Source organism: Hippocampus zosterae, chromosome 4, assembly GCF_025434085.1.
Source record: "Hippocampus zosterae strain Florida chromosome 4, ASM2543408v3, whole genome shotgun sequence".
Taxonomy (NCBI): Eukaryota; Metazoa; Chordata; class Actinopteri; order Syngnathiformes; family Syngnathidae; genus Hippocampus; species Hippocampus zosterae.
Genome location: NC_067454.1, coordinates 7,139,955 through 7,164,000, shown reverse-complemented (window position 1 = coordinate 7,164,000; position 24,046 = coordinate 7,139,955). Strand labels below are relative to the sequence as shown.

The window sequence follows — 24,046 nt, the reverse complement described above, 5'->3', positions numbered from 1 at the left end:
TTGAAGCAAAATAAATCGTGGAGTGTGGATTGTCGTCTAGAAAGGCAGCACTTCATCATGATGAATAAATAGGAGAATTAAATTCCTGGTTGGATTGAATGCGACTGCTGAAATGCAAAAATAATAATGAAATATTACTGAATTGTACGGAATGATGTGAACATCTTAAAGTTATCTAAAAATTATAAAGTATATATATATACTTTATAATTTTTATATGATATATTTTAATATATATTATAAAGTATATATACACATATATATACATATATATATATATATATATACAGTATATATACACTTTATATACACTTTATAATTTTTAGATAACTAAGATGTTCACATCATTCCGCACAATTATATATATATATATATATATATATAATTTTTTTTTTCACATCGTTCCAATTTTAAGATAGTAAGAGTAATGAGCTTAAGAGTTTCAAGTAGGAGTTGTTCGAGTTGCCTTTTCTTTTGAAATTTTGGGGGGAAAAAATAGGGATGAGATGAACAGGTGTGAATGCCTCAAAAATAATGCAAATCTTATTTTGGGGCTTTTATTTTTGAAGCAAGCGAAAATGTGGTGTAGGGATAAACTGAGCACTTTAAAGTTGGATCGTTTGAATCGTTCAAAAAAAATGTCATGATTGTTCAAAAAACAAAATCTTAAAATTTTGGTTAGTAATTCGTAATTTCGAGAGAAAAAAATGTAGTAGCGATAAGCAGAACATTTTAAACATGGAATGGTTTGAATCTGTAATGAAATCAGAAAGCAAGTTAACATTCTAATAATTGGCTTCTATTTGGCAATTTTGAAAAATGTATTAGGAAGGCGATCAAACACACACACTAAAGTCCACAAATGCAGTGTTAAAGATCCCTCAGAGGTCATCGTCAGCATTGTTGACAAAAATGGAGAAATATTTCAAAAGATGACTCCGGCGGAGGCAGAAAATTTTTATTAATGCAGACTTGACTCTTCACAATGACAAACATCCTCAAGCGAGGTCAACTGGGGGCCGGCCAAGGATTGAGCTTCCCGGAGATCAAAGTAAACCGTGCTGAAGATGAAGAGGACCATCGTAGCGATGCTCTTTATTACCGGTAACTCTGCATGTCTACCATGTTTGCTTTCTGTGTTTGTTCAGTGAGATGAAATCAAGGCAGTAAAATCTTTTAAAAAAGGAGAAATACTGTGCTATATTATATTCATATGACATTAGAGTCATAAAGTGTATGTGTGTGTGAGTATTTTGCCAAAGCGATCAGGTGTCACGTCATTAAAAACATTTTCACTCATCAAGGCAGCACTTCAATTGCCACAGCATGTGTGATTATTAAATTGAAATTTCAGTTATGATGACAACTGTTTGTTGACGAGTTATCGAGTTTCATAATTGCGAAAAATTTCGGAATCTATTTTATCCCCGGTAAGTAAACGTAAATGCTGCCTGGCGTGATACAGAGCGTCCGTAAGGATCCAACCGAACCTGTTGTCTCTTCTCGATCTCCAGCTTCATGCGCATGCTGAGGCATCGGAGCGTGTCCTGAAAGGTCTGCCTGAGGGTTTTCTCCATGAGGACCTTGTGAAATGCTCCCACCACGCTGCCACAAAGGAACACCACCGCATTGGACAGCAGCTACGCACAAATGCACAAACAGAAAACAAAAAAAAAACGCAGTGAAAGCAAACAGAATCATTAGATGGAAATCGTTTGACGTGAACAGCTAATATTACTGCTGTACCGAGAAGCCCAGAGAGAAGCGAATTCTCCAGTACCTTATATCTGTCTGTCTGTATTAGACTGCCCCCAAGTGGCCAAAGTGTATACCTTTCCACATAAAATGACATCATCTCGCTATAATATTCTTCTAACATTACAACTATTTTCTGCACGTGGTGAAAGTGAGACGCAGCAAATTTTCAGGTCACATGCGGGGTCTGGTACATGGGTTGTTATGTTTAAAAAAATAAGTTGTCCACTGTGGTCCCCGCTTAAGATGAGAGGTTGCTGTTATGTTTCACCTGGTTGGCGAGGTACGGCGTGGGCACGTCGCTGTACACGGTGAGCCGCAATGTGAGCGCAACAATGTGGGACAGCGATGAGAGCGCGCTCAGTGCCACCGCGTACCACAATGGGAATGGCAGCATGGTGTACACAGTGAAGATGATGAACAGGAAGAATGGCACCTATGGGAAAAAATAAAAAAGTCATTTTCTGTAGAAATGGGGGGGGGGGGGCACAGTGTGACAGGTATAATCAAGCCAAGGGAAAATATCTGTTTACTTGTTACATTCATTTTTTTGGAGTTGGGGGTTGGTACATTTTTCCTTATGAAAAGACATATTTCTCTTATTATTATGACTTCTTCATGGTATCTTGCCGTCTTCTTGCAGTGTCATGAAATTCATTTTCTTGCATTTCCGTTACATTGTTCTTGCAAAATGGCCAAAAAAATGTTTGCAAGATCCTTATACTTTCTCAAAATTGCCCATATTATATTCCTAATTAGCTTTTTTTTGGTTTTGTTTTTTAATTTCCATTACTACCCCCCCTCCCCCAAATTCAAGCTTTTTCTTACACTATTGGGCCATCATTCTCTTCTGCATAGTCTTTTTCTTGAAACATTCCCAAAATATAAAGACAGGTTTTTGCAATGACATTCTTGTAATATTCTGCCCCCCACCCCTCTAAAATGCTCTTCTCTTGCAAGATTGCGGCATTATCTTAGAATAAAAAGTCCTGTTCTTTCTCTTTCAATTATATCACCTTACTGACAACCCGTTAGTTTCTTTTGCAATATTGTGACATTATTCTTGCAAAATTCCACCTTAAACATAAAAAGAAATTTTCTTGTCTTGCTGTATTATTTTTGCAAAACTCCGGCTTTTTTTCCCCCTCAGTAAATCGAGGGGATTTTTATTTTTTTTTTTTTTGTTGAATGACTTTCATTTTGCGCAAGTGATGGATTCACCTGGTCCCACGGGAGGACGATGGGCCCGCTGAAGATGAAGGTGAAGCCCATGAGCAGGTGCGCCGCCCACACCAGCAGGCCCAGTGGCCGGCGCCAACGTTGGGACAGCATTTCGGTGCACACCAGCACGAAGACGGCCAGGAAGACGCACAGGCCGCCGCTCGCCACGCTCACAAAGGCGCAGTGCTCCTGGGCGCTCTGAAAAAAAGTTCACGGCCTCATGAACACCTCGAAAACATAAGGACAATAAAGACGGTCGCAGATATTCTTATGTAAGAGCACTCAGCCATCAGAGCGGCTGCAAAATCAATACCGCAGCACGACTACTCTCCTAATGGCTTTGAGGAGGTACAGATCCACTAAAATGCTGAGGGGAAAAAACAACATGTAATTATAAGCTCAACAAGCTACTAACACATCTTCCCAAGGGACATTACTTGAGAAATGAAATATAGAATTTTTATTTTTTTGGGCAAACAGACCACCCATTCATCTTTTTTTTTTCTTTGAACTTGTCCTTCAATGATGTGACGAATGACAACAGAAACGAAATCAATAATAATATTAAAAATATATCACATTTGTAAGCGCCTTTCATAACACTCAAGGACACTGTACAACCAGGACCAATAGTAAAACACAGATAAAATAATAAGAAAGAAAGATTTAAAGTAAGTAGGAGTTGAATAACAATCATAATAATAATAATAATTAAATGATGTGAAGGAAAATTGTAAATAGTACTGCGATTTATCCATTTGTGTTCATATTGTATTTAATTGAAAGATGGTTGTTTTTTTTTCTCTTTCTCCTTTCTTCTTTCTACATACATTCTTGCTGCTGGAGGCTGTAAATTTCCCCATTGTGGGACGAATAAAGGATGTCTTATCTTATCTTATCTTAAGAAATGTACAAGACAGATAAACAAAACAGCAGAAACAATAACTTGTCATTCATGCGTTCATTCATTGATTGTGATCGTCAGGGTTGGTCGAACCTACGGGGGGCTTAATGAAACTGTAAATGTTTATCTTTTGGAAAATACTACGTACTTTCTGAACTCGTTTTTGCCAGTGCTGCGCTGAATAGGAGGCGACCCAAAGCTCAGCATACAACCACGTGGTTTACAAGAGACCATGTAGGGGGGAAGCAATGGAGTTATAAACAGACTGCTCCAAATCTGTAGTAATGGATCTTTGCTTGGTGAAGGCCATCAGCGCCGAGTATTTGCAGCGTTCTGGTTACCACAGCAACCTTTTTTTTTTTTTAAAGGCACCGCATCACTCACTGCTCCTTATTTAGCACTGGAAGACTTGACAAGGCAGGGGGCGGGGGAAAAAAAAAAAAAAAAAACAATCCTTGTGAATGAACGAACTGTACCGGAAGCCACATGAAAGGCAGCTAGCTATTCTATTCTGATTAACATTGCAGAGGTTTCCTTTACCATAAATAAAAGTCTCTATAAATACTATATTTATGAATTGCTCGATGGGAGGGTGGACACGATTTTTTTCCAGACTCGATAAATTGTCATTTACATGCATGCTTGTTTATATACACACACACACGCCTGAACACCCTCATATTTGTGGTTGGGCAAGCGTAAATTTGTGGATTTCTCATGGGGACTTCTGTTTCTCCAAAAAAGTCAACTATTTATTGTTTTTTGTTCAAGACCAAAGCCAAAACCAAAGTTTCAGCACCATCTGGGCGTCAAGTAAATTGGACTGAGGGAAGTAGCTTCAATTGAGCATTAATTCATGTCATAGCTTTATTTCCAGTCAAAGAAAAAAGGCAATTACAAACTTCTTGCGTGAACAAGTCTCAAGTAGTTTCCTGTCTTATCCTTCAAGTCAAAGTTGCCACTTTTACACGCATTGACAAGCGTGTGCGCAAACTGTTATCGTAGGTGAGCATGCGATTTAGCGCTGCCTATTAGGGATCTTCGTAAAAGATGATCATCTTACAAATCAAGCGCACCGTTAGCATGAGCAACTTGTTCAGAGCAAACATCCGATTTACTCAGCACTCAGAACACCACACCCTTATTTTGTCACCACGTGGTTCCCGCAAAGATGTTTAAAAAAAAAAACAAAAACAAAACAGTACATGTGTAAACAGAGACTTACCAGTCCGAGAGCGAAGAAGAGGACCAGGAGGACACCGCAGGAGATCATAGAAAGGCCCAGCAGGAGCACCAGTGGCTGGTACTGGCTGATGCATGAGAACTTGCGGTAGAGTGCCTCGTTCTTGAGTTCCTGGTCATTCAACAAGTATTTCCCTTTGGCTGGCATGGCCAAGTGTGGTAAAAAAATGTTGCTAGTTAAAAAAAAAAAAGAAAAAAGGTTTGTGGTCCTTGCTAGCTCATGGCACTCCAATGAAGTTTGTCCCCATCATCTTGCATCTTAAATGTACTCCAGTCTACTTCTTGAATCTGAAGTTGTGTCTGCCAGCTACAGCTCTCTGGAGTAATAAGGGAGGCTTGGAGGATTTAGATAGGCAGGAGGGAGGGCGACTGGAGACTGGGGAGGAGAGGTAACAGAAGAACAGAAGCCGACAAGAGCATCAGAAGAGGTCATCAACGTTGGGATTGGGCTCGCGATGCAGCAACAAGCACGGTGACTTCATACTGGCAACATACCTGAATGGAAGAGACAAACTCGGGTTTGAATTCGATCCAAAATGGCATAGCTGTGGTGGTGATCAAATTATTAATAAGTCATTAAAGCTTTTTTTTTTGTATTGTAGCTAGCAGCGTCTACATTCAAGGCAGCTGGCTGTAGCTAACCCGAATTGGCCCTTCTGCGAATGCTAACTAAACCGAACCATAACTAACCCAATCTTGAACAAAACAAATTAGCCCTAAGGAAATATTTTAGGCTCAACTCTTCACGATAGCCCGGTCCATTGTGAGATTGTATGGTGGAATTGTGGGTACGAAGTGGGAAAACAGATTTGAAAGCGGGAACGCGCTGTACGTGGTCAGAGACATTGACATTGTGTTCACGCTTTGTAATTGTACTCTGGTTAATCTGGATTTCATTTTTTGGGCTGTTTAGAATGTGCTTTGGGCTTTCGACTGAGGATCCAAGTGTGTATTTTAGCAGGAGCCTCAATGAAGTGTTTGGAAATAAACTATGAACGTGTTTATTGACACACCAAGCATGCGTTTCCTCGTCCTTGGCTCAAAGAAGGCAGCCGCATGAATAATGGGGGCACAATGCTGCCCGATTTGTGTCCTTTATTGAGAGCATAATACAAACAACAGACTGGAACGGAATGACGTCCTATAGGAGTGGCGAAGGCAAGCCACATGACTTGACGTTACCCCGGCTGACCTGACAAAAACAAAATCAACTGAAAATGGGAACATAAAAGGGGACTTCTGACAGTGAGCACGTCGTATTCCCACAAAGTGGGCCCGCCATGACCTCACCCCGTGCACATGTGACTGACTAATATGCAAATTAATAAAGCTTACAGGAATACACCTACATTGCTAGTAATACTTTGAAACCCCCCCCCCCCCCCCAAACACACACCCCAACCACCACCTCTTTGTACTGCTACCAAACCTTTCGTTACAATATGCCGCTAAAGTCGCAAGAGAGCTACGCGAGCGTGGAAGGATTAATTTAACTCCTTTTTTTGGGGTTAGCATACTTGTATGACAATTTAAAAAGTTGTTTTTAAATGTGACTTGAGTGACGTAGCTCTTATTAACTCCATCCTGCCCTAACCGTAACTAATCCTAACTCTAAGGTGCTAACCACTAGCCCACCGCGCGCTGCGCCGACTGTACATTTCCGGCTAATTATTTTCAGAGCGAGGCAACCAGGTTGCAAGCTCACCGGAGACAAGGTGGACTTTGCGCCACTGTCAATAGAAAGCTCATTTCCGCCAGCTGTTCATATGTGTAGGACATGTTTGTCCTTCGCATAGCAACAGATGCGACGGGCCATAAAAAAAAGAGAAGGAGGGTCAGGCAGTGGAGCAGCCGAATGGCGTACGGGAACGGACTTTATGCGGTGAAGCGCGTCGTCATCATGGAGCGGGCGTGATGACTGGGGAGTTTACGAGCTCGGACAACAATAACAAAGCAGACTGTGCCTAAAGATAATGCCATGAACACAATGTGTGGCTTACTAAAAGCCCGGCGGCGGACGACAACGCACATAGGCAGAGGTGGGGAAATCACGGCCTTGTCTGTAAAAGCCGCTGCTTTTCATACCATTTTCCCCTTGTGTTGCTGTTTGTTCTGAATGGAGTAGAGGAATGAAGCTGACCCGACCCCCACCCGGTTGGCATCTGTAGCCTCTTTCACAAAGAGTTCCTGCAAATTGCAGTATTAGAGTCATAACAAACGATCAGACATTTTTTGCCTCAGACTTTTTACACAGAACCCAGCGAAGGTGCGATAACCGCGTGGCCTTTCTAAAAGCAACACCGCAACCCGCAAAACTTTCATCACCTTTCTATGATATGTTTACATATGGCAACAAAAGTCAACAATATGTCTACAGTACTTTCACAGATCGTGCATTTTTTTAAATTTATTTTTTACTCTGGTGTCCTGCCTCGTAGATGGCACCGATGCTACGTGACGCTACCTTACAGGGCAAAATATTGGTATTTGGAAGAAATGCTCGCCGCTTTATTACAGCTCTGATGCAGCTCATTTTTGGAGAAAGCTTCCTGGCTATTTACACAGCAGGAATCAGTCAGCCACTAAATGTACTTTCAAACTGACTGTACATGAGAGCGGCGTAAAACTGTTTCTTGTAAATGTATGTATGTATATAAGAAGAAGAAGAAAACCTTTATTAGTCTCACAATGGAGAAATTCCAGATTCACAGCAGCAAAGTTATGAAAGGAAGAAGTAGAACAACAAAAAAAATAGGAGCTGCTGGAAAGGCAGCCACTCTCGCGGCGCCATTTTGAAGTCAAAAATAACAAAAATAACAACACAACACATAGGACAGAGACAGTCGTGCAATCTTCACCACTTTTCTGCATACACTTTGTTGTCTGAAGCAGTTATAGATGAAAGAGGAGAGGATCAAAGTGTCCTTTCTCCAGTGGATCAGAGACGTCATGCTGAAAATGTGCACACGTCTGCTACAAGCTAAGTTTTGAAAGCAAACACAAAGCTGTAGCATCCATTGACGAAAAGAGATTAGTTCACTTCTCCTGTCCCACGTAATCCGCTTCAAACTCCAAGCCGCGACTCCCAGCTCCAAATCCGCATCAGCACTCCGCGCCAACGCTCCTTTCTTCTCATCGTCGGCTCCTCAAGACCTCCATCCATCCAGCCGCAGACCGTTCAACAGCACCGATCTCTCCGCTGAACAAAGCGGGGCTGTTAAAAATGCTGCCCATTACAGGCGCAAGACACAAGCGCCCCGGGACTGTCCAGCAACAACAGTCAAATGGCGCCGACCTTCCTCCAGTCAAAAACAGTGCTGGTATACCCATGCTGCCGAGAAGGCGCAACCACCAAGCACAGAGTCTCCTCCTTGATGAATGTGGTGGCCAAAAAATGCTGAAAAAAGGTCCACATCAAGTCCACATGACGTAACAACAAACACAAAGTGACAAAAGAAACACAAGAACAACAAAAAAAGCAAGGCTCAAGAGAGCACTTGCTGACGGCTGCCTACTCGGGCGCCATCTTGACTTCAAAGTATATATACACACGTCTTTATGGTGGCATCCTTGAAAACATTCAATTCAGTTCCATGTTGACGATTTAATGGCAGACATCAACTTTTTCCTGTAATGTCAGCGTATCCGTATCAGGTCCATGAACGCAACATGTGAGTTTAAACATGAATTTAAAGTTTATGGGGAAATTGTTTTTTTAATAGTATATACAAGGGCGGCCCGGTAGTCCAGTGGTTAGCACGTCGGCTTCACAGTGCAGAGGTACCGGGTTCGATTCCAGCTCCGGCCTCCCTGTGTGGAGTTTGCATGTTCTCCCCAGGCCTGCGTGGGTTTTCTCCGGGTGCTCCGGTTTCCTCCCACATTCCAAAAACATGCACGGCAGGCTGATTGAACACTCTAAATTGACCCTAGGTGTGAGTGTGAGTGCAATTGGTTGTTTGTTTCTGTGTGCCCTGCGATTGGCTGGCAACCGATTCAGGGTGTCCCCCGCCTACTGCCCGGAGACAGCTGGGATAGGATCCAGCACCCCCCGCGACCCTAGTGAGGATCAAGCGGCTCGGAAGATGAATGAATGAATGAATAGTATACACAAAAAAAAGTGTTGGCTCTCTCGAGTTTTTGCCTATCCGTCAAGTTTAAAATTAAACAACCAAATTGATTTTTTGTGAGCTGCCTACTTCCCAAAATGTGGCTGATTTATTTAATGGCGCACTGTGTTTCGCCAGGATCTGCATCTGCATTTCTAGCGCCTGCTGGATGACAAGCAAGCAGAATCATGTCAAAGCTAAAAAGGTAAGCAGAGCTGCCCTGTGAGCATAGACACACCATGGATAGCTAGGCTAAATTAAGTTGGTTCTTTATTATTATTATTATGTTTGTCAGTGTGTTCACTGCATGCACCACATGTACAAATCTACTTACACCAGGTCAGTCAAACTCATTTTGTTCACAGGCCACAATCATGGTTTTCCTCAGATTGCCATTTTGATTGATGTACAATGACACACACACACACGCGCACACACACACACACACACACACTGCAGCAGGCCGCATAATAGTCAATGCAGTCGTACAGATCTGGCCACGAGGCCTTGAGTTTGTCGTGTAAGCTTCAGTGGCTCACTGACAAAGAGCTGCCTCCATGAGTGAAAAAAACCCAACAACTAAAGTTTTTCCTCCATCTTAATGGTTGCTCACTCTTGTCTTCAGACTGAGAGCCGCTCACCAAATCACCATGATCAATATCCGCCCGCAGTCATCACGGTAATGAAAGCTTGGCTCCACAGTAGAATGGCGGCCAGTGATTTCAACCAGACTGTTAAAAGTGGTTGTTGAATGTACTGTAATTCTTGATAAGTTGTGCACAGTATGTGTGGAATTGCATCATGTCGGGTATCGAAGCTCTGTGTCCAACTAAACGTGAACAATAGACTAGGTGTGGAAAACGCAAGGACGGGAGATTTTACTGCTACACGTCTAACGTTACCATGGCCCCACCAGTCTCGAAGAAGGAACAACAGCGAGGGCCGATGACGTACTGACTGAGAGGGGGGGGATGAATGGGCGGTCGGGTCTTTTCAAAGCTTGGCAACGGAGGGCGACGGCATCGCAGCCTTTTTCGACTGCCGTCACCGAACCCTGAAAACAAAGCCGAGGAACGTCAGCGAGGACTCGGTGTCCGAGATGCTGTTCACTTAGGCATGAAAAAGAAAAAGAGAGCGAGGGAGAAAGAATAAATTGGGAGTCTAATTTTTTTTTTCATGCTGTAAGAAATATTGTCAAGTCTGTTAAGTCAATAAAGACCCAAGCAGCTCGTTAAAATTTTGTTTGTGCATCTTGCCTCACAACTCAAGGTTGTGGGTTCGGAAGGTCGATTGATGACTCTAAATTGTATATAGGTGTGACTGTGACATGGCGCCAAAGCACTTCCAGTCTTCAAAAACTGGATTCATGGATCGTGAAGTGAACCAACCACTCTGCTACTCACAAGTTCGCCACTGGACTTGTCGCAGTTTTCAAAGTCAATTCCAACCATTCCTGTCATTCAGTCAACAGCATTTGTATTTTTGAAAATATTTTAAAATTGTTGGAAAAAAAATCTGGAAATATTCAAATCAGTGTGTGCCGGACCTGACGAGTAAGCAGGGGTGGACCGTACTCATCTTTGGAGTTCAGTAGGTTGAAAAAGAGTATCGTGCTCAAGCAGCTTACATACTGAGAGCCTCATATGCTTAACAACATACTGTAACTTTAACGTTTGGTTCTTGATAGACTTGAACATTTTTGCTCATTTTTAAATGTCATTTTTGTGAAATTTTCTGACCAAATGCACTTCCCCTCCAGTTTCTTTCGAACCACAAAATCAACTAAACACCAGCAAAACTACATATTCCAAGTCTAACTTTCACCAAATCTCACACCAGAGTCCCAATTTTCAAAAATACGCTTCTTGTTAATATGACATAAGCATAACAAAGTAAATCATGTATTTGCCCGCATGTAATCTTTCGCAAAGCGACAAAGCATGCATTGTCTTGATTAACATCCCGTCATTTTTTGTTTTCCAACATCACGTCAGTTAACCGACTGTTATGTTTCCCTGTCAACCTAGGCACTTCATTCAAACGTCTATTATTCATTGTGCCTTTATTTACAGTGTATGCAAATTTTCTAGCAGACACAGCAGCATATTATTCAATGTATTAAAGTAGGCCACTGTATGCGTGTGTGTGTATGTAATATATCTGTCAATCAAAGGACTAGCAAGGTTGCTGTTTGGTGGAATCTGATTTATGTCGCAAGAGATCCTAAAAAAAACAATGGGTATAGGCAGCAAATTGGAATTGGGCATACGTACCATTTTTTGTTGCCTATATCACAACCGATTCATCTCATGGAAGGGGAGAAGCATTAGAAAAGCCAAAAGAAAGTGATTCAAAAAAAAATGAACTCAAGAGCAGACGTCTGTCGGATTCTATCTCTTTATGGACATTTGTGATGTAGGTGGTACTGGTCTAGGTGATTACATCCCCAAAACACTTCACGATTACTTGAAATGATCACCATAGAAACAAGCAAAGGCCAGTCTGTTATTGTGTGGTGACTGAACAGATTTTCCTTCTTCTGGGATCGCGAATATATGATGTGGTCAAATCTTGAGCCAAACCTCAGCTTGGCTATTTCTTTTTTTTTTTTCTTTTTAAATCCCTTCCGCAGCAAAGGCAAAGGGTCCGGCCGAGCAGCTCCTTTTTGCCAAAAAAAAAAAAAGCACATTGCTGCTTTTATAGCATCTCTTTGTGTTGGCATTCAATAAGAGACAAAAGGGTGACCTCTGGAAGGGAAAGCCAAGAGACACATTTCTCAGCCTGTGCTGAGCTACCGTCAAAAGGGCTCGGGAAAAAAAAAAAAAAAAGGCAGACGTGAACAAATGCCCCAAACCTCTCATGTCTCTTTTAGTGCACACATGATTTCATCCAATTAGGATTCTCTTGCGGGCCACTATGGGTGTAACAATACACCAGAAATCACGGTTGGGTATGCTTGTTTTTTTTTTTTGCAACATCAATACTTTGTCTTCTGTGCACAAAAGTAAAACATGGAAAATTTGCCTTTTTTTGTTTATTTGTTTGTTTCTGCAGAACGTGCGCTGTACAAACCTTTGAATGGAAACTCTGAAGTGTGATGCAGACGCGCCAAGCAATAGTACACACCGTGCTTCCAACTGAGACCCGATTGACGTAAAATGGCAGTTTTGACCAATGCGAGGTAGACGTTACTTTCAGGCTACCTTCCCAGACTACCTCATGGACCTCCATCAGCAGATGACTGATGGGAGTGTAGCAATGCAGCGGGCAGATTGGATTAGGAGCCCGGTCCTTGTCTCCCCCCCCCCCCCCCCCCCCCCATGCTGCGCTCCCACAGCCTCGTGTACCGGTATTGAATTAGCTTCGTTTGATTCTGGAACCACTAACAATATTAACACAACGGTGTATCAGTGTTGATTTCAAATGCCGCGCGCACAACACTAATAAATAACCGACGTGCGAGACAAAGACAAAGCGTTGATGATTAAACGCTCGAGCATTTGCATCACGCCGGAACCGCGTGACCATTAATTGACAATTGTTGAGTCCAAGAAGGAATTATTGATTTTTAGGGCATATACAATGGGGCCTAAACATATCAGCTGTGAGACAAATCTGATATTGAAATAGCCCAGATTGAATTACGTCAGGGCCATTTCCTTCTCAAATGCTGTTTGGTATTGAAAAACACTTGCACGCTCACAAAACAAACATGCTATCATGGATCGCTTATGCCGATGCTTGTCTTAAACGAGCCAAGGACAAATTATTAAATGTGACGAGGGAATGACGGATGATGCGTTTTTTTTTAAATGTCCCACTTATTTAAGAAGGTTTTTTTTTGTTTGTTTATTGAATGACTGTAGTATGAATTTTCTGGAGGATATTCATTGTAGACGTGGATTGCAGTTTTGGTCCCGCATTTTTCAAATAGTTATTTTAATGTTCAATGTTAATGAAACGGATGTCCTGGGCTTATATTTTCCCCCGCAGGGGCACTATCGTGAGTGAATCCTGGGAGAAAAAAAATGGTGAGTTTTTGGGCATATTGAAGCCCTTTGCATTTCTCCCCATGAAACCTCCGCGCACCTATTAATTGAAAAAACTCCCCTATTTGTGGCTGTCAGCATATTTTTGTGCTCTTTCTGTAAAGCCCTGAAATGCTGTCAAAGAGCTGGTCAGTAAGAAAGTAGCCACCGATATTTTGTGTCACCGGCTGTGAACGTGAAACACATGCCAGGGTGCATTTATCGAAAAAAAATCTGAATGAGTCTTGAAATTATTCATTCATTCATTTTCCGATCCACTTTATCCTCACGAGGGTCGACAGGGGTGCTGGAGCCTATCCCAGCTGTCTTCGGGCAGCAGGCGGGGGACACCCTGAACCGGTTGCCAGCCAATCGCAGGGCACACAGAAACGATCAACCATCCGCGCACACACTCACACCTCGGGACAATTTAGAGTCTTCAATCAGGCTGCCATGCATGTTTTTGGAATGTGGGAGGAAACCGGAGTACCCGGAGAAAACCCACGCAGGCACGGGGAGAACATGCAAACTCTACACAGGGACCGCCGGGGTGCGTATTGAAATTGTATTACCAAAAATTGTTTTGGGATCATCGTTTGGGCTATAATTTGGGTTTCAGATAATAATGGCAAACACTCCCCATTAGTATGCGAGGACTACTTTAATAATAAGTGATTCCAAGGGAGACTTTGCACCATACGGTTCTCGGTTCTTCATGATAACAAAAAAAAAATGTAATCACGTGATTCGAAGAGTCACGACATCCGGTTCGGTCATGTTTTCAACATCATCGTTGCCACGGCGACATTCTGTCATTCTACGACCTCACAAAGTTCCTAAAGAAGGACTTCAAAGCCTCCATGCCGGTCTTTACGCACCCAACCTACCATCCTGATACAGTGGGTGCCCAAACACGACTAGAAGGGTGCTGCCAGCCTGCCACTAGAGCAGGCCAAGCCTGCAACAAGATGGCCTTTCTTTCCAGCTTGTGGAAAGCTTTGGCGCTTCTCCATAGGATGGCAACGCAAGTGGTGATCAGCGTGTTTTTTGGTACTCTGGTGAAGCAGGTAAACGGCCTGAAGGACCAGCTTTGGGTGGTGAACTTGAGGATGGAGCTCCAGTGTCAGAGGGTGCATGAGCTCTCGGCCGAGCTGCAGCGAAAGGAGAAGGACAACAAGCCCCTGTGGGAGCAGGTCGAGTACCTGACCAATCGGCTCCAGGCCGAGAGGAACGACGCCAATGCGGAGAGGAAGCGGCGGCGAGAGGAGGCGGCCAAATGTTTGGCGGAGGAGAGGCGGCGGGCGGGAGTCCGACGGAGGCGTGAAAGAGAGGACCTCCTTAAGGATATCAAACTGTTCCAGATCAAATCCAGGGACAACCAGAAGAGGCTGGAGGAAGAGCTGGCGGCCAAGGCGGCGCAACTCAACGTCAGCAAAGAACGTGGCCGACGGTTCCAGGAGACTCTGAGGAAGGAGAGGGCGTCGGCGGCCCGGGGCAAGGTGCAAATTGGACCGCTTCGGGGCAAGACTTCACAAGACTAAAAGGTGGGGGACACCAACGGTGTTAACAAGACTGGACTTCAACTACACGTCGTGAGACATTTGAAAATCTGAATTTTCCAGTCGTCGCGCTTTTTGTTTTCGAAAGAAGAAACTTTTTGTAGAATGAGTTCAAACCTGGCAACCCACCAGTGGGCTATGAGGGTGGAGTATAAAGGTCATCTCAAGAAACAAGGATCACAGAGCCGAAGAATACGTTTGATTACAGGATGAGGTTTTTGATTGAATCGGGAAAAAGCAAATGGCAACAAACTACAACACCTAATGCTATCGATCACCATTAACTCATTCACTCCCAAAGACGTTTTTCAACGTCTTTTCAGACTTGGTCTAGAATTGACTGGTACTGAATAAGTTAAACTTACTCCTAGTACGTTCATCGACTTCAGTTTAGTTCAGCGATAGCCGATTCAAAGCTTCACGAAGCTTCGCGTCACAACTAACTTATGCAAGGATGGAAACGGAGTTCAAATTGACTCATGTGTGAATAGTTGTTGTAACTGAACAAGAATGTCCTCGATGACTTGATGTATGACCTGCTTGATCCAAGTAATAACTTGACTTGGTTTGTTTGAAACATCGTGGGCATTCAAATCGACTGATTTGATTTTTGCTGAACTGATTCGGCGCTTGATTGGAACTTCATTTGGCTCGCACGTTTGGAACATCCATTTCTGGCACCTTCCAATTTTTGCTCCCGTACCAGCACAACACGTGCTTGCCTTGAACAAGGAAGTTATTTACAGCGTACATGTTTCGTGAGCACGAAGTAACGTTGCAATCTTTCTTTGGTCAAATGTTGTTGTTTTGGATAAAAAGACAATAAAATGATTCAGAGTTTGCTTCCGGCCATGGAGACTATATTTTACTTGAGGCATAGCATCACTCACACACAACTTGGAAGATTGCTGCTTCTGTCCTTCAAAATACAACTCAATGACTCTGATTATTGGTTTTATTCCAGAACTAAACATTTGCTGAATTGATATGATGGCATAACAGCGCAGCTCAACTTGAGTTTATTTATAGAGCACTTGGGGGAAAGAAAAAAAAACTGCTGCAGCTGTAACCAAGGTGCTGGACAGAAGCGCTAACATAAAACGCGCCAAATATCCTATTCAAATCAAAACAGAGAAGAAGCTAATAATGTGAATTTGTCGGTTTAATAGTCTAATATATTTTTCAAGGTGCGTAATTTGTTACAAGTAAAAAAAAAAAGTACTTGATTGTAAAATTACAACTTTTATCTGCTGAAAAAAAATAGAACTTTATTTTATTTTGAAAATACAACATAAAACAACGTCATTACGTACTACTTTCCTAAAAGAATACAATTTTACGAAAAAAACGGATTCATCTGTCCTCCTTCAATATGATCATGCCTCGAAAAAAACTGCTTATTAATTCACACCATAAAAAAACCTAACATTGCTACACTTTTTCTTGAGGACACAAATTAAATCTTATTCAGGTCCCTTGAATGGCCACGTATAAATTGAAGTATGAATTCTGATCTATCTGGCTACGCAAATGATCCGCAACGTCAGTCACTGTGATTCGTTAAAAAAAAAAACGAAAAAGTTAAAAAGCTAAACTGTGGCGGAACAACACGAAAGCAGCGACTGAAGCCTCGTCATTGTGACTCATCATGACAAAGCAAAGCAGCGGTTTATGATATCTCACTTGTTTTTTTGGACAGCGCCAAAGCATTCTTCCTCTGATGTGCCTCGTGTGATTTGTATTTGTCATCGCAAGGAAAAACCTTGTCATCGTCACGTCCAGAACACGGCACCAAACTGTACGTTCTGTCCTGTATCTTTTTCATGGTTTAAGTCGTGAAAAAAAAAATGTCATTTGGAAGAGGGAAGAAAAAATGGCCTCTCTGTTTTGAAAATGCATCTTGGATGTTTTTGCAGTGGGGTGAGGTGTTTAAAAAAACAACACAAAAACATGACAGAATTCTGTGGAAATTGCGTGTGAATGCTGATGAGCCGTTTGACCGTGGGGTGTGAGAGTGGACATTGGAATGGTTAGAAGTGGTCAAGAAATTTGTCAGGAATAAGAAATAAAAAGGAATGAAAGAGCTAGAGCAGCCCAGGAATTTTTTGGGGGGAGAAAGGTGAGAATTTGGGGACCCGGATCAAGAGTTGATGGTTTATGTCTTGAATGACCTCAACAGTTTGAAGTTGGAATGCTTTCACTGGTTTGGAAATGTGAAAGGAGGAGGTAAAGAGGTGAAATGTCTGTGTTGATTTGGGAAAGTTGTCACGGGAAATGCGAAATCATGAAAATGGGGCTCGGGGGGGGGGGGGGCAGGTGGGGGGTGAGGATGAGAAAAAATTGTTCTGAAGATTGCCTAAATGAACTGAACAGTTTAAAATTAGGTTCAGTGGAGATGAGGAACATTTTGTGGAAAGCCTCCTTCCGTCAAATGTTTCATTTATTTATTTTAAGGTGGGAAAAAGTAGAATCGGAAGGGTGGACTGGAGATTTTACTGAGTGTAAAAAACAAAAATAGTTCCATGAATGTCCGACATTTTTGTGAATTGGAAGTTTGTTTTCCATAATATCATCATAACATAAAGGTTGAATCGAGGTAGCCGGCAGTGATTGACAGGGGTGTTACATCGTACGAATTACACAAGAGCTAAAAAAAAAAAAAACGACAGATGACCAATCTGCTTACAGCGTGTGTGTGTGTGTGTGTGAGAGGAATAATTTGATGAGAATAATACTTATGATGGTGACACTGGCACACAGTCTGAAGACCAAAATAAACAAGTCCACATTTTATTTCAGTCCGTTTGACACATATAGCTTGCTGTTTTAAAACAAAAGAGGGACATCCATTCCATCGGCATGGAATTTAAAATGTTTTTTCCTCTCACCCTTAACCATTGCCATAAAGTAACTATATATAGTTTGGTGCGCATTTTACACTGCCCAGTAAAACTAAAGGTGAAATATTTTTTTCCTTGCCCATTTCAAGGATGCTGAGCCAAGTTTTGTGAGATACTGTTGTAACCGTGTGCTTTAGCACAGTGACACAGCATCCCGCCACGGGATAATTAGATGACGCAAGCGTCTGGGGTGACTTGTAAAATATTTGTTAGACAGCCACAATTGCTTTCCATGCCACAGGGCCCCCGGGACAAGCGAGAGTTTGGAAACGTCATTGGACATTCTGTTATTGCACCCAAGCCAGTTTCACAGAGTGACCCCTCAAAAAAGTGATTTCACACAGAGAATCCGCAAAAAAAAAAAAGTTTGAGGCATAACAGAGTTGGTGTTTAACTTTGCGCCCCACTTACACACTGGCAGCCTTCCACCTCATATGTGACCGGCTTTGCCGTGTAACAGGCAAAGCCGCATCGTGTTGATGATGCACCTGCTTTGCAGCATCTCTGTGTGAAACAGGCTTGAGAATGGATGGACCACAAAATAGGCTTTGGATTGCGCTTTTGTTTTGTTTTTAATAGACCGGCTGTTCCATCGCGTCCCTACGACAATGGACAGCTCACCGTTAATATCTCCAAAATAGAAACAGACTGCGTGTAAATTAGGTTAGCCACGAGGATGTGGTAGCATGCGTGCACAGAGGATTCAATTGCTGTAAATATTTAAAGAGAGCATTCTCTGTGACAGACGAGCGAGCTCGTCCGATAACAGCTGCTTAAATCCGACGCTCACAACATCGTGGAACTGCGCCACAGATGCATTTCGCTGCTTCTTTGGCTATCAATAAAGTAGGCACGTTTTGTTCTCTTTTTTTTAAGTTTTACAGTTTTTAGACGTAAGAATGTTAAGAAAGATTCCTATTGACGTAATTTCCTATAGGGACGGACACCAATTTAAATGCATTATGCGGATAGTGCAGCTGCTTGAACAGTAAGCTTGGAAGAAGAAAAAAAAATAACCTGAGGGGAAGAAAAACAGAAATGCTCACTGTATGGATTCAGACCTTATAGGTGTCATCTATGCAGGAGCCATGAAGTCAGCGGAGCAAGCTGATCTCATTACCTCAAATGACTCCTGGGAGTTATGGCTGACTGGAGAAGGGCTCGCGCCACAGGATTCGCATACAATAGCATCCTTGTCTTGACGAAAACGGCTGCCGAGGTGTACTCCTGTGCCGCTCGGAGATATTTTTCAATATGGCACTACGACGGACTTTCAATGGAGGTCCTGTCAAAACTTACAGCTAGAGGCCGGGATCAGGTTACGCTTTCTTTGAAAGGCCACCTTCTATGTTTTGCCGTCCAGAGCCAAGGAATGTGTAGGAAACATTGGAGGCTGTTTGAACAGTTCAACAGTAAGGAATGTCTGGAGCCTTCCCGAGGTTTCTGTGGCCGAGAGGCGTTTTTCGCGAAGCCAAGTTCAACGGCCACAGGGCCAGGATGTCCCAAACAAGCTGTTTCTGAGTTATACCGTCGCCATCGGAACAAGCTTTATTCAATCGATGGGCAATGTTTTGAGGAACGCTTTTGATATTCTTAAATGACCTTTAAACAGTAAGCACAAAAAAACCCCACTACATTTTTGGATGATAAATGACAAGCATTTTTTTTTTCAAGATGGCGCCCGAGTAGGCAGCCTTCGGCAAGTGCTCTTCAAGAGCCTTGCTTTTTTGTTCTTTTTTGCTGTTTTTGTCTTTTGTTTTGTCACGTGTTGTTTGTTGTTTCATTGTGTGGACCTGATATGGAGTGTTTTCAGCGCTTCTTGGCCACGACATTCGTCAAAGGAGCAGTATCTGTGCTTGGTGGTTGCGCCTTCGCGGCAGCACGCCTGTACCAGCACAGATTTTGATTGGGAGGAATGTCGGCGCCATTGACCGTCGGTGCTGGACAGACCTGGGGCGCTTGTGTTTTTCGCGCCAGTAATGGGCAGCATTTTTCACAACCCCGTTTTGTTCAGTGGCTATGTCGGCGCTGTTGTACAGTCGGCGTTGGTGCGGTTGCATGGATGGCTGCTGAAGTTGAGGATGAGGAGAGAGGAGCGTTGGCGAAGAGCGCCGATGCGTATTTGGAACCGTGAGTCGCCGCTCGGAATTGAAATGGATTTCCACGGGACAGGAGAAGTGAACCAATCTCTTTTTTCGTCACTGGATGCTACAGCTTCTTGTTGACTTTGAAACTTAGCTTGTAGCCGACGTGTGCACATTTTGAGCATGACGTCTCTGATCCACTGGTTAAAGGGCACTTTGATTCTCTCCTCTTTCATCTCAAACTGCTTCAAACAACAAAGCGTGTGATGGAAAAGTGGTTAGAACTGCACGACTGTCCGTGTTTTATGTTATGTGTTGTGTTTATTATTTTACTTTATGTTAACTGTTTTGTTAAGCGCTTTGTTACAGCTGTCGCTGTTGTGAAAGCGCTATATAAATCAGCATGTATTGTATGTATTGTATTGTAAGCATGCTGTAGGTGGCTGGCAATAAACTCCTTAGAAGTTCTTCCAAGTCCTGGAGTTTGCCTGCTTCAAATCAAACTCGTCGACTTAAAAGTTCAACTTTGGCCATTGGTACTTGAGATTTTTTTATGCGTCGTGTTACGATAATCGTGCCCAGGGCAGGATTTTTTTTCTCAACCTTTACCCTCTGGTAAATCTTCAAAAGGGTTCTCACTCCGCACACATTAGATGGTGTAGGCAAAAAAAAAAAAAGCACAGCAATTTTGCATCAACTATCTTTTTAGGATGATTTCCTTCAGATTTGGGCGAATTCTCTTGTTGGAATTTGTCAAAACGAAAGCCTTGGGATTTGAACAAAGTGGCTGCTTCATAGCAAAATGGCGGACTTCCTGTTCAATTTAGGACATGGGTTCCTGAGATCTTTTTTTTGTGCATGTGCATCCTGTTACAATACATATGTCCACCTAATTTCCTGTAACACCAATGTAAAAAGAGAAGAAAAAAACATTTATAGGAACAAAATCTGACTGGGGCACCCAAAGGTAGCATTCTACTTGAAGTAACACAAAATTGTCGCCACTCTTTTTGTCATTTATTTATTTTTTCTGGTTACCTTTTTTATTTCATCCAGCAGCGTTAAAAAGCACTACCGATTGCCCCGAGAGAGAGATTCAAGGCCAACGGCAACAGTCGACCGCACACGCTCTCACTTCCTTGGCCACCGCGTGACTCATTTCCCCATTCACACTGCAAAGACGGCTCGGCAGAAACATAAATAAAAAATGTTTTTTTAAAAAAAACAGGAACCTGAAGGCATTGAACAATTAGGGCCTCAAACCCATTTTTGTCAGGAACAGCGCAGAATACTGGAGGGCAATTGAGGATCAATGAGCTCTTGTTTCAAAATTGAGTTCTCAATTAGACCCATTCAGCATTCATATATGAACCCGTTGTATAGATAATGAAAAATGGTACCACGGCGGTTTATCTGCCCAGGATTTAGGCTAGATGATGATTAAGACACGTAAACAATATTTTCAATCATACCATACCATCCATCCATCCATTTTCTGAACCGCTTTATCCTCACAAGGGTAGCGGGGCGTGCTGGGGGCTATCCCAGCCATCTTTGGGCAGTAGGCGGGGGAAACCCTAAACCGGTTGCCAGCCAATCGCAGGGCACACAGAGACAAACAACCATCCGTGCTCAGGATCATGCCTGGCAACAATTTGGAGTGCCCAAACAACATGCCATGATTGTTTTTGGAATGTGGGAGGAAACCGGAGTACCCGGAGAAAACCCACGCAGGCCCAGGGAAGACATGCAAACTCCACACAGGGAGGCCGGAGCCAGGATCGAACCCACGACCTCTGCACTGTGAGGTTGACGCGCTAACCACTGGACCACTGGGCCGCCCAGTTTTCTATACCACTTATCCAAAACACTATCATGTCAAAGACAACAGGTAAGCGGAGCTGCAGTGTTACCATAAATTAGGATCATCTTCTCATAAACCGCCCATACTGGAATAGTCTTTAAATTTGTCGAGGTCGGGTCAGGCAGCCATTTTGTCTGGTGGTGTGTTCCTTCTGCAGACCAGCTGACACAAAGGTCGGTGATGGAGTACTACCCCCACAAGAGAAATAATCAGATTTTCATGGGCTGTCTGAAAACAAGTAACCACTTGCCTTATCGCAATGTCCCACCTCCTGTCTTTAAGATAACAAATACACAACCTAGGTGGCCCATGATACTTTTTTTTTTTTAATTAGCGGGGGTATAACATAAACATGTTTCCTCTACTACAGTTCGGCACATCTGAATTTTGTGTGCGTGTGTTGGGGGAGCAATTTTCCCACTTAATGAAAAATTGTGGCTATCCCTGTCATGTATAGAACCACCCCTCAAATCAAATGATTTCAACTTGAGTCCTATAGTAGGTCAAGTGTGCTACAAAGGAGTATTATTGTCAATCGAAACAAAAATTTGGAAACAAAGTTGCCCAGGCATCACGGTAGGAGGAAGAATTATCATGACACCATTAATGTCCATGGCTTTGATGCAGTCTCATGGCCCACCCTTTTACACCCACTAGAGTCTATTCAAACGAAATGTTTTGTATCAACAGACAGGCTTATCACTCATTATGCAGGTCATTCAAATTATTTACACGTGAAATGATCACTCTTTCCATTTTAAAATCTTGGAAAGTTCCCCATGAAAGAGATAACCGATGAGCCCTGCAGTGAGGAAATAAAGAGAAAGACAAAGTGGCGGTGACGGTCCTTTTTGGTGTCGTTTCCTAGGTATGTGAAACTGGCCCGAAGCTCTTTCCGAAGGCCCTCGTCCAGATGAGACTCTCACCGGCATTACATAACATCATTGAGCCAAAGTAAGCAGAAAAATATTCAAAATGTGGAGAGCGAGAGAAAGAACAAGACACCCACACATTTGCAGAGAGAGAGAGAGAGAGAGAGGAAGAACTAGACACCCACACATTTGCACCGCCTGAGCTACTCAAACACGAAATCCACAGGAGGCCCGACATTGGCTCGTTGTGTGCGCTTCCGGCTCTTTTCGTTGAAGCAAATAGGGGTCAGGGTTCAATGCAAAAAGTTGTCTCCTCCACCAAAGGAGGTTATGTTTGTTGCTTGGTCTATGAAAAGGATTTTTTTTAAAAACTGAATTGTGGAGAGGTAAACAAGAGACAAGGACATGTGCTGCTTTTCTTCCGGTAACCAACCGACAGTGTTGGCATTATTAAAAAAAATAAATAAAATAAAAAATTCAAAAAGGTAAAGAGAAAATGAATTCATTTTGTGATGAAGCACAATCATATGATCGCTGGTTATCATCATATTTTTCTGAATTGCCATCACTCTTGCTTTTCAGTGGAGGGATCACAACAAAGCCAAAAGAAGAAAATTAATCTCTTAAGAGTTAAGCCAGGACTTTTTTTTTAGTTCGGACAAAGTTCCATCTCCGGGTCTGTGATAATCGTCACACTTTTTAAAAGAAAAAAACTGTTATACTGTACTCAAGATAGCTAATAAATTGTATTAGTTTAAATGTACATTTGTGACTCTTTTTCCAATTTATACTATTCAACGAAAAGGACTATTTTTTCCTGAAAAGATTTTCTAATTTTACATCATCAAGGTGTGAAATTTTATCAGCACTGAGTAACTAATTTTTTTACAATTTAACTACACTGAAGAAAATGGTACATTGAATTCACTCATTTTATACCATGCACTAAATAAAACAATTTGAATCTAGATATATTCATTAAGTAGATATATATATATCAAAATTCAACACACCTTTTTTTTCTCAGTGTACAGATTGCTCATTTTGGTTCAGAATGGGAAAATGTGATTTGACTGCTGCTCAGTGCAGGGGCGTATCTATTCTAACGAGACTAAAGGATGGCAGAGAACCCCTAAATCCTGAAAATTCCCAAACTATTTGCCTTGTCATCTTTAACAGTTCAGTTCAGGGTCATTCAGGTTGCCCAAAGTCAGCTGAAATGGGTTCCAGCTCATCAGTGACCCTCGTGAGGATAAGCGGTGAAGAAAGTGGACCAATCTACCTTTTTTATATATATTATATATATATGGCGGCCCGGTAGTCCAGTGGTTAGCACGTCGGCTTCACAGTGCAGAGGTACCGGGTTCGATTCCAGCTCCGGCCTCCCTGTGTGGAGTTTGCATGTTCTCCCCGGGCCTGCGTGGGTTTTCTCCGGGTGCTCCGGTTTCCTCCCACATTCCAAAAATATGCATGGCAGGCTGATTGAACACTCTAAATTGTCCCTAGGTGTG

The 24,046-nt window shown here is 42.5% G+C and overlaps 1 protein-coding gene and 1 long non-coding RNA gene across 6 annotated transcripts in view; one reads left to right on the top strand and one right to left on the bottom strand.

Moving 5' to 3' along the window:
• LOC127600079 (uncharacterized) overlaps window positions 1-24,046 on the top strand; it is a 183,639-nt gene that overhangs the window by 113,831 nt on the left and 45,762 nt on the right. The window lies entirely within an intron of this gene.
• The window catches only part of adcy7 (adenylate cyclase 7), a 41,858-nt gene that overhangs the window by 14,787 nt on the left and 3,025 nt on the right, over window positions 1-24,046 (bottom strand). For 2 of the 5 annotated variants that reach the window (XM_052064282.1, XM_052064287.1), the window contains exons 2-5: window positions 5,106-5,617; window positions 2,977-3,174; window positions 2,027-2,191; window positions 1,491-1,640 (exon numbers count right to left, since the gene is read on the bottom strand). In XM_052064282.1, coding sequence (XP_051920242.1) covers window positions 1,491-1,640; window positions 2,027-2,191; window positions 2,977-3,174; window positions 5,106-5,270 — 678 coding nt within the window. In that variant the 5' untranslated portion in view covers window positions 5,271-5,617. Of the gene's footprint in view, window positions 1-1,490; window positions 1,641-2,026; window positions 2,192-2,976; window positions 3,175-5,105; window positions 5,675-7,207; window positions 7,557-24,046 lie in introns of those variants that run through there. The other 3 variants (XM_052064283.1, XM_052064286.1, XM_052064285.1) reach the window with 3 other exon arrangements.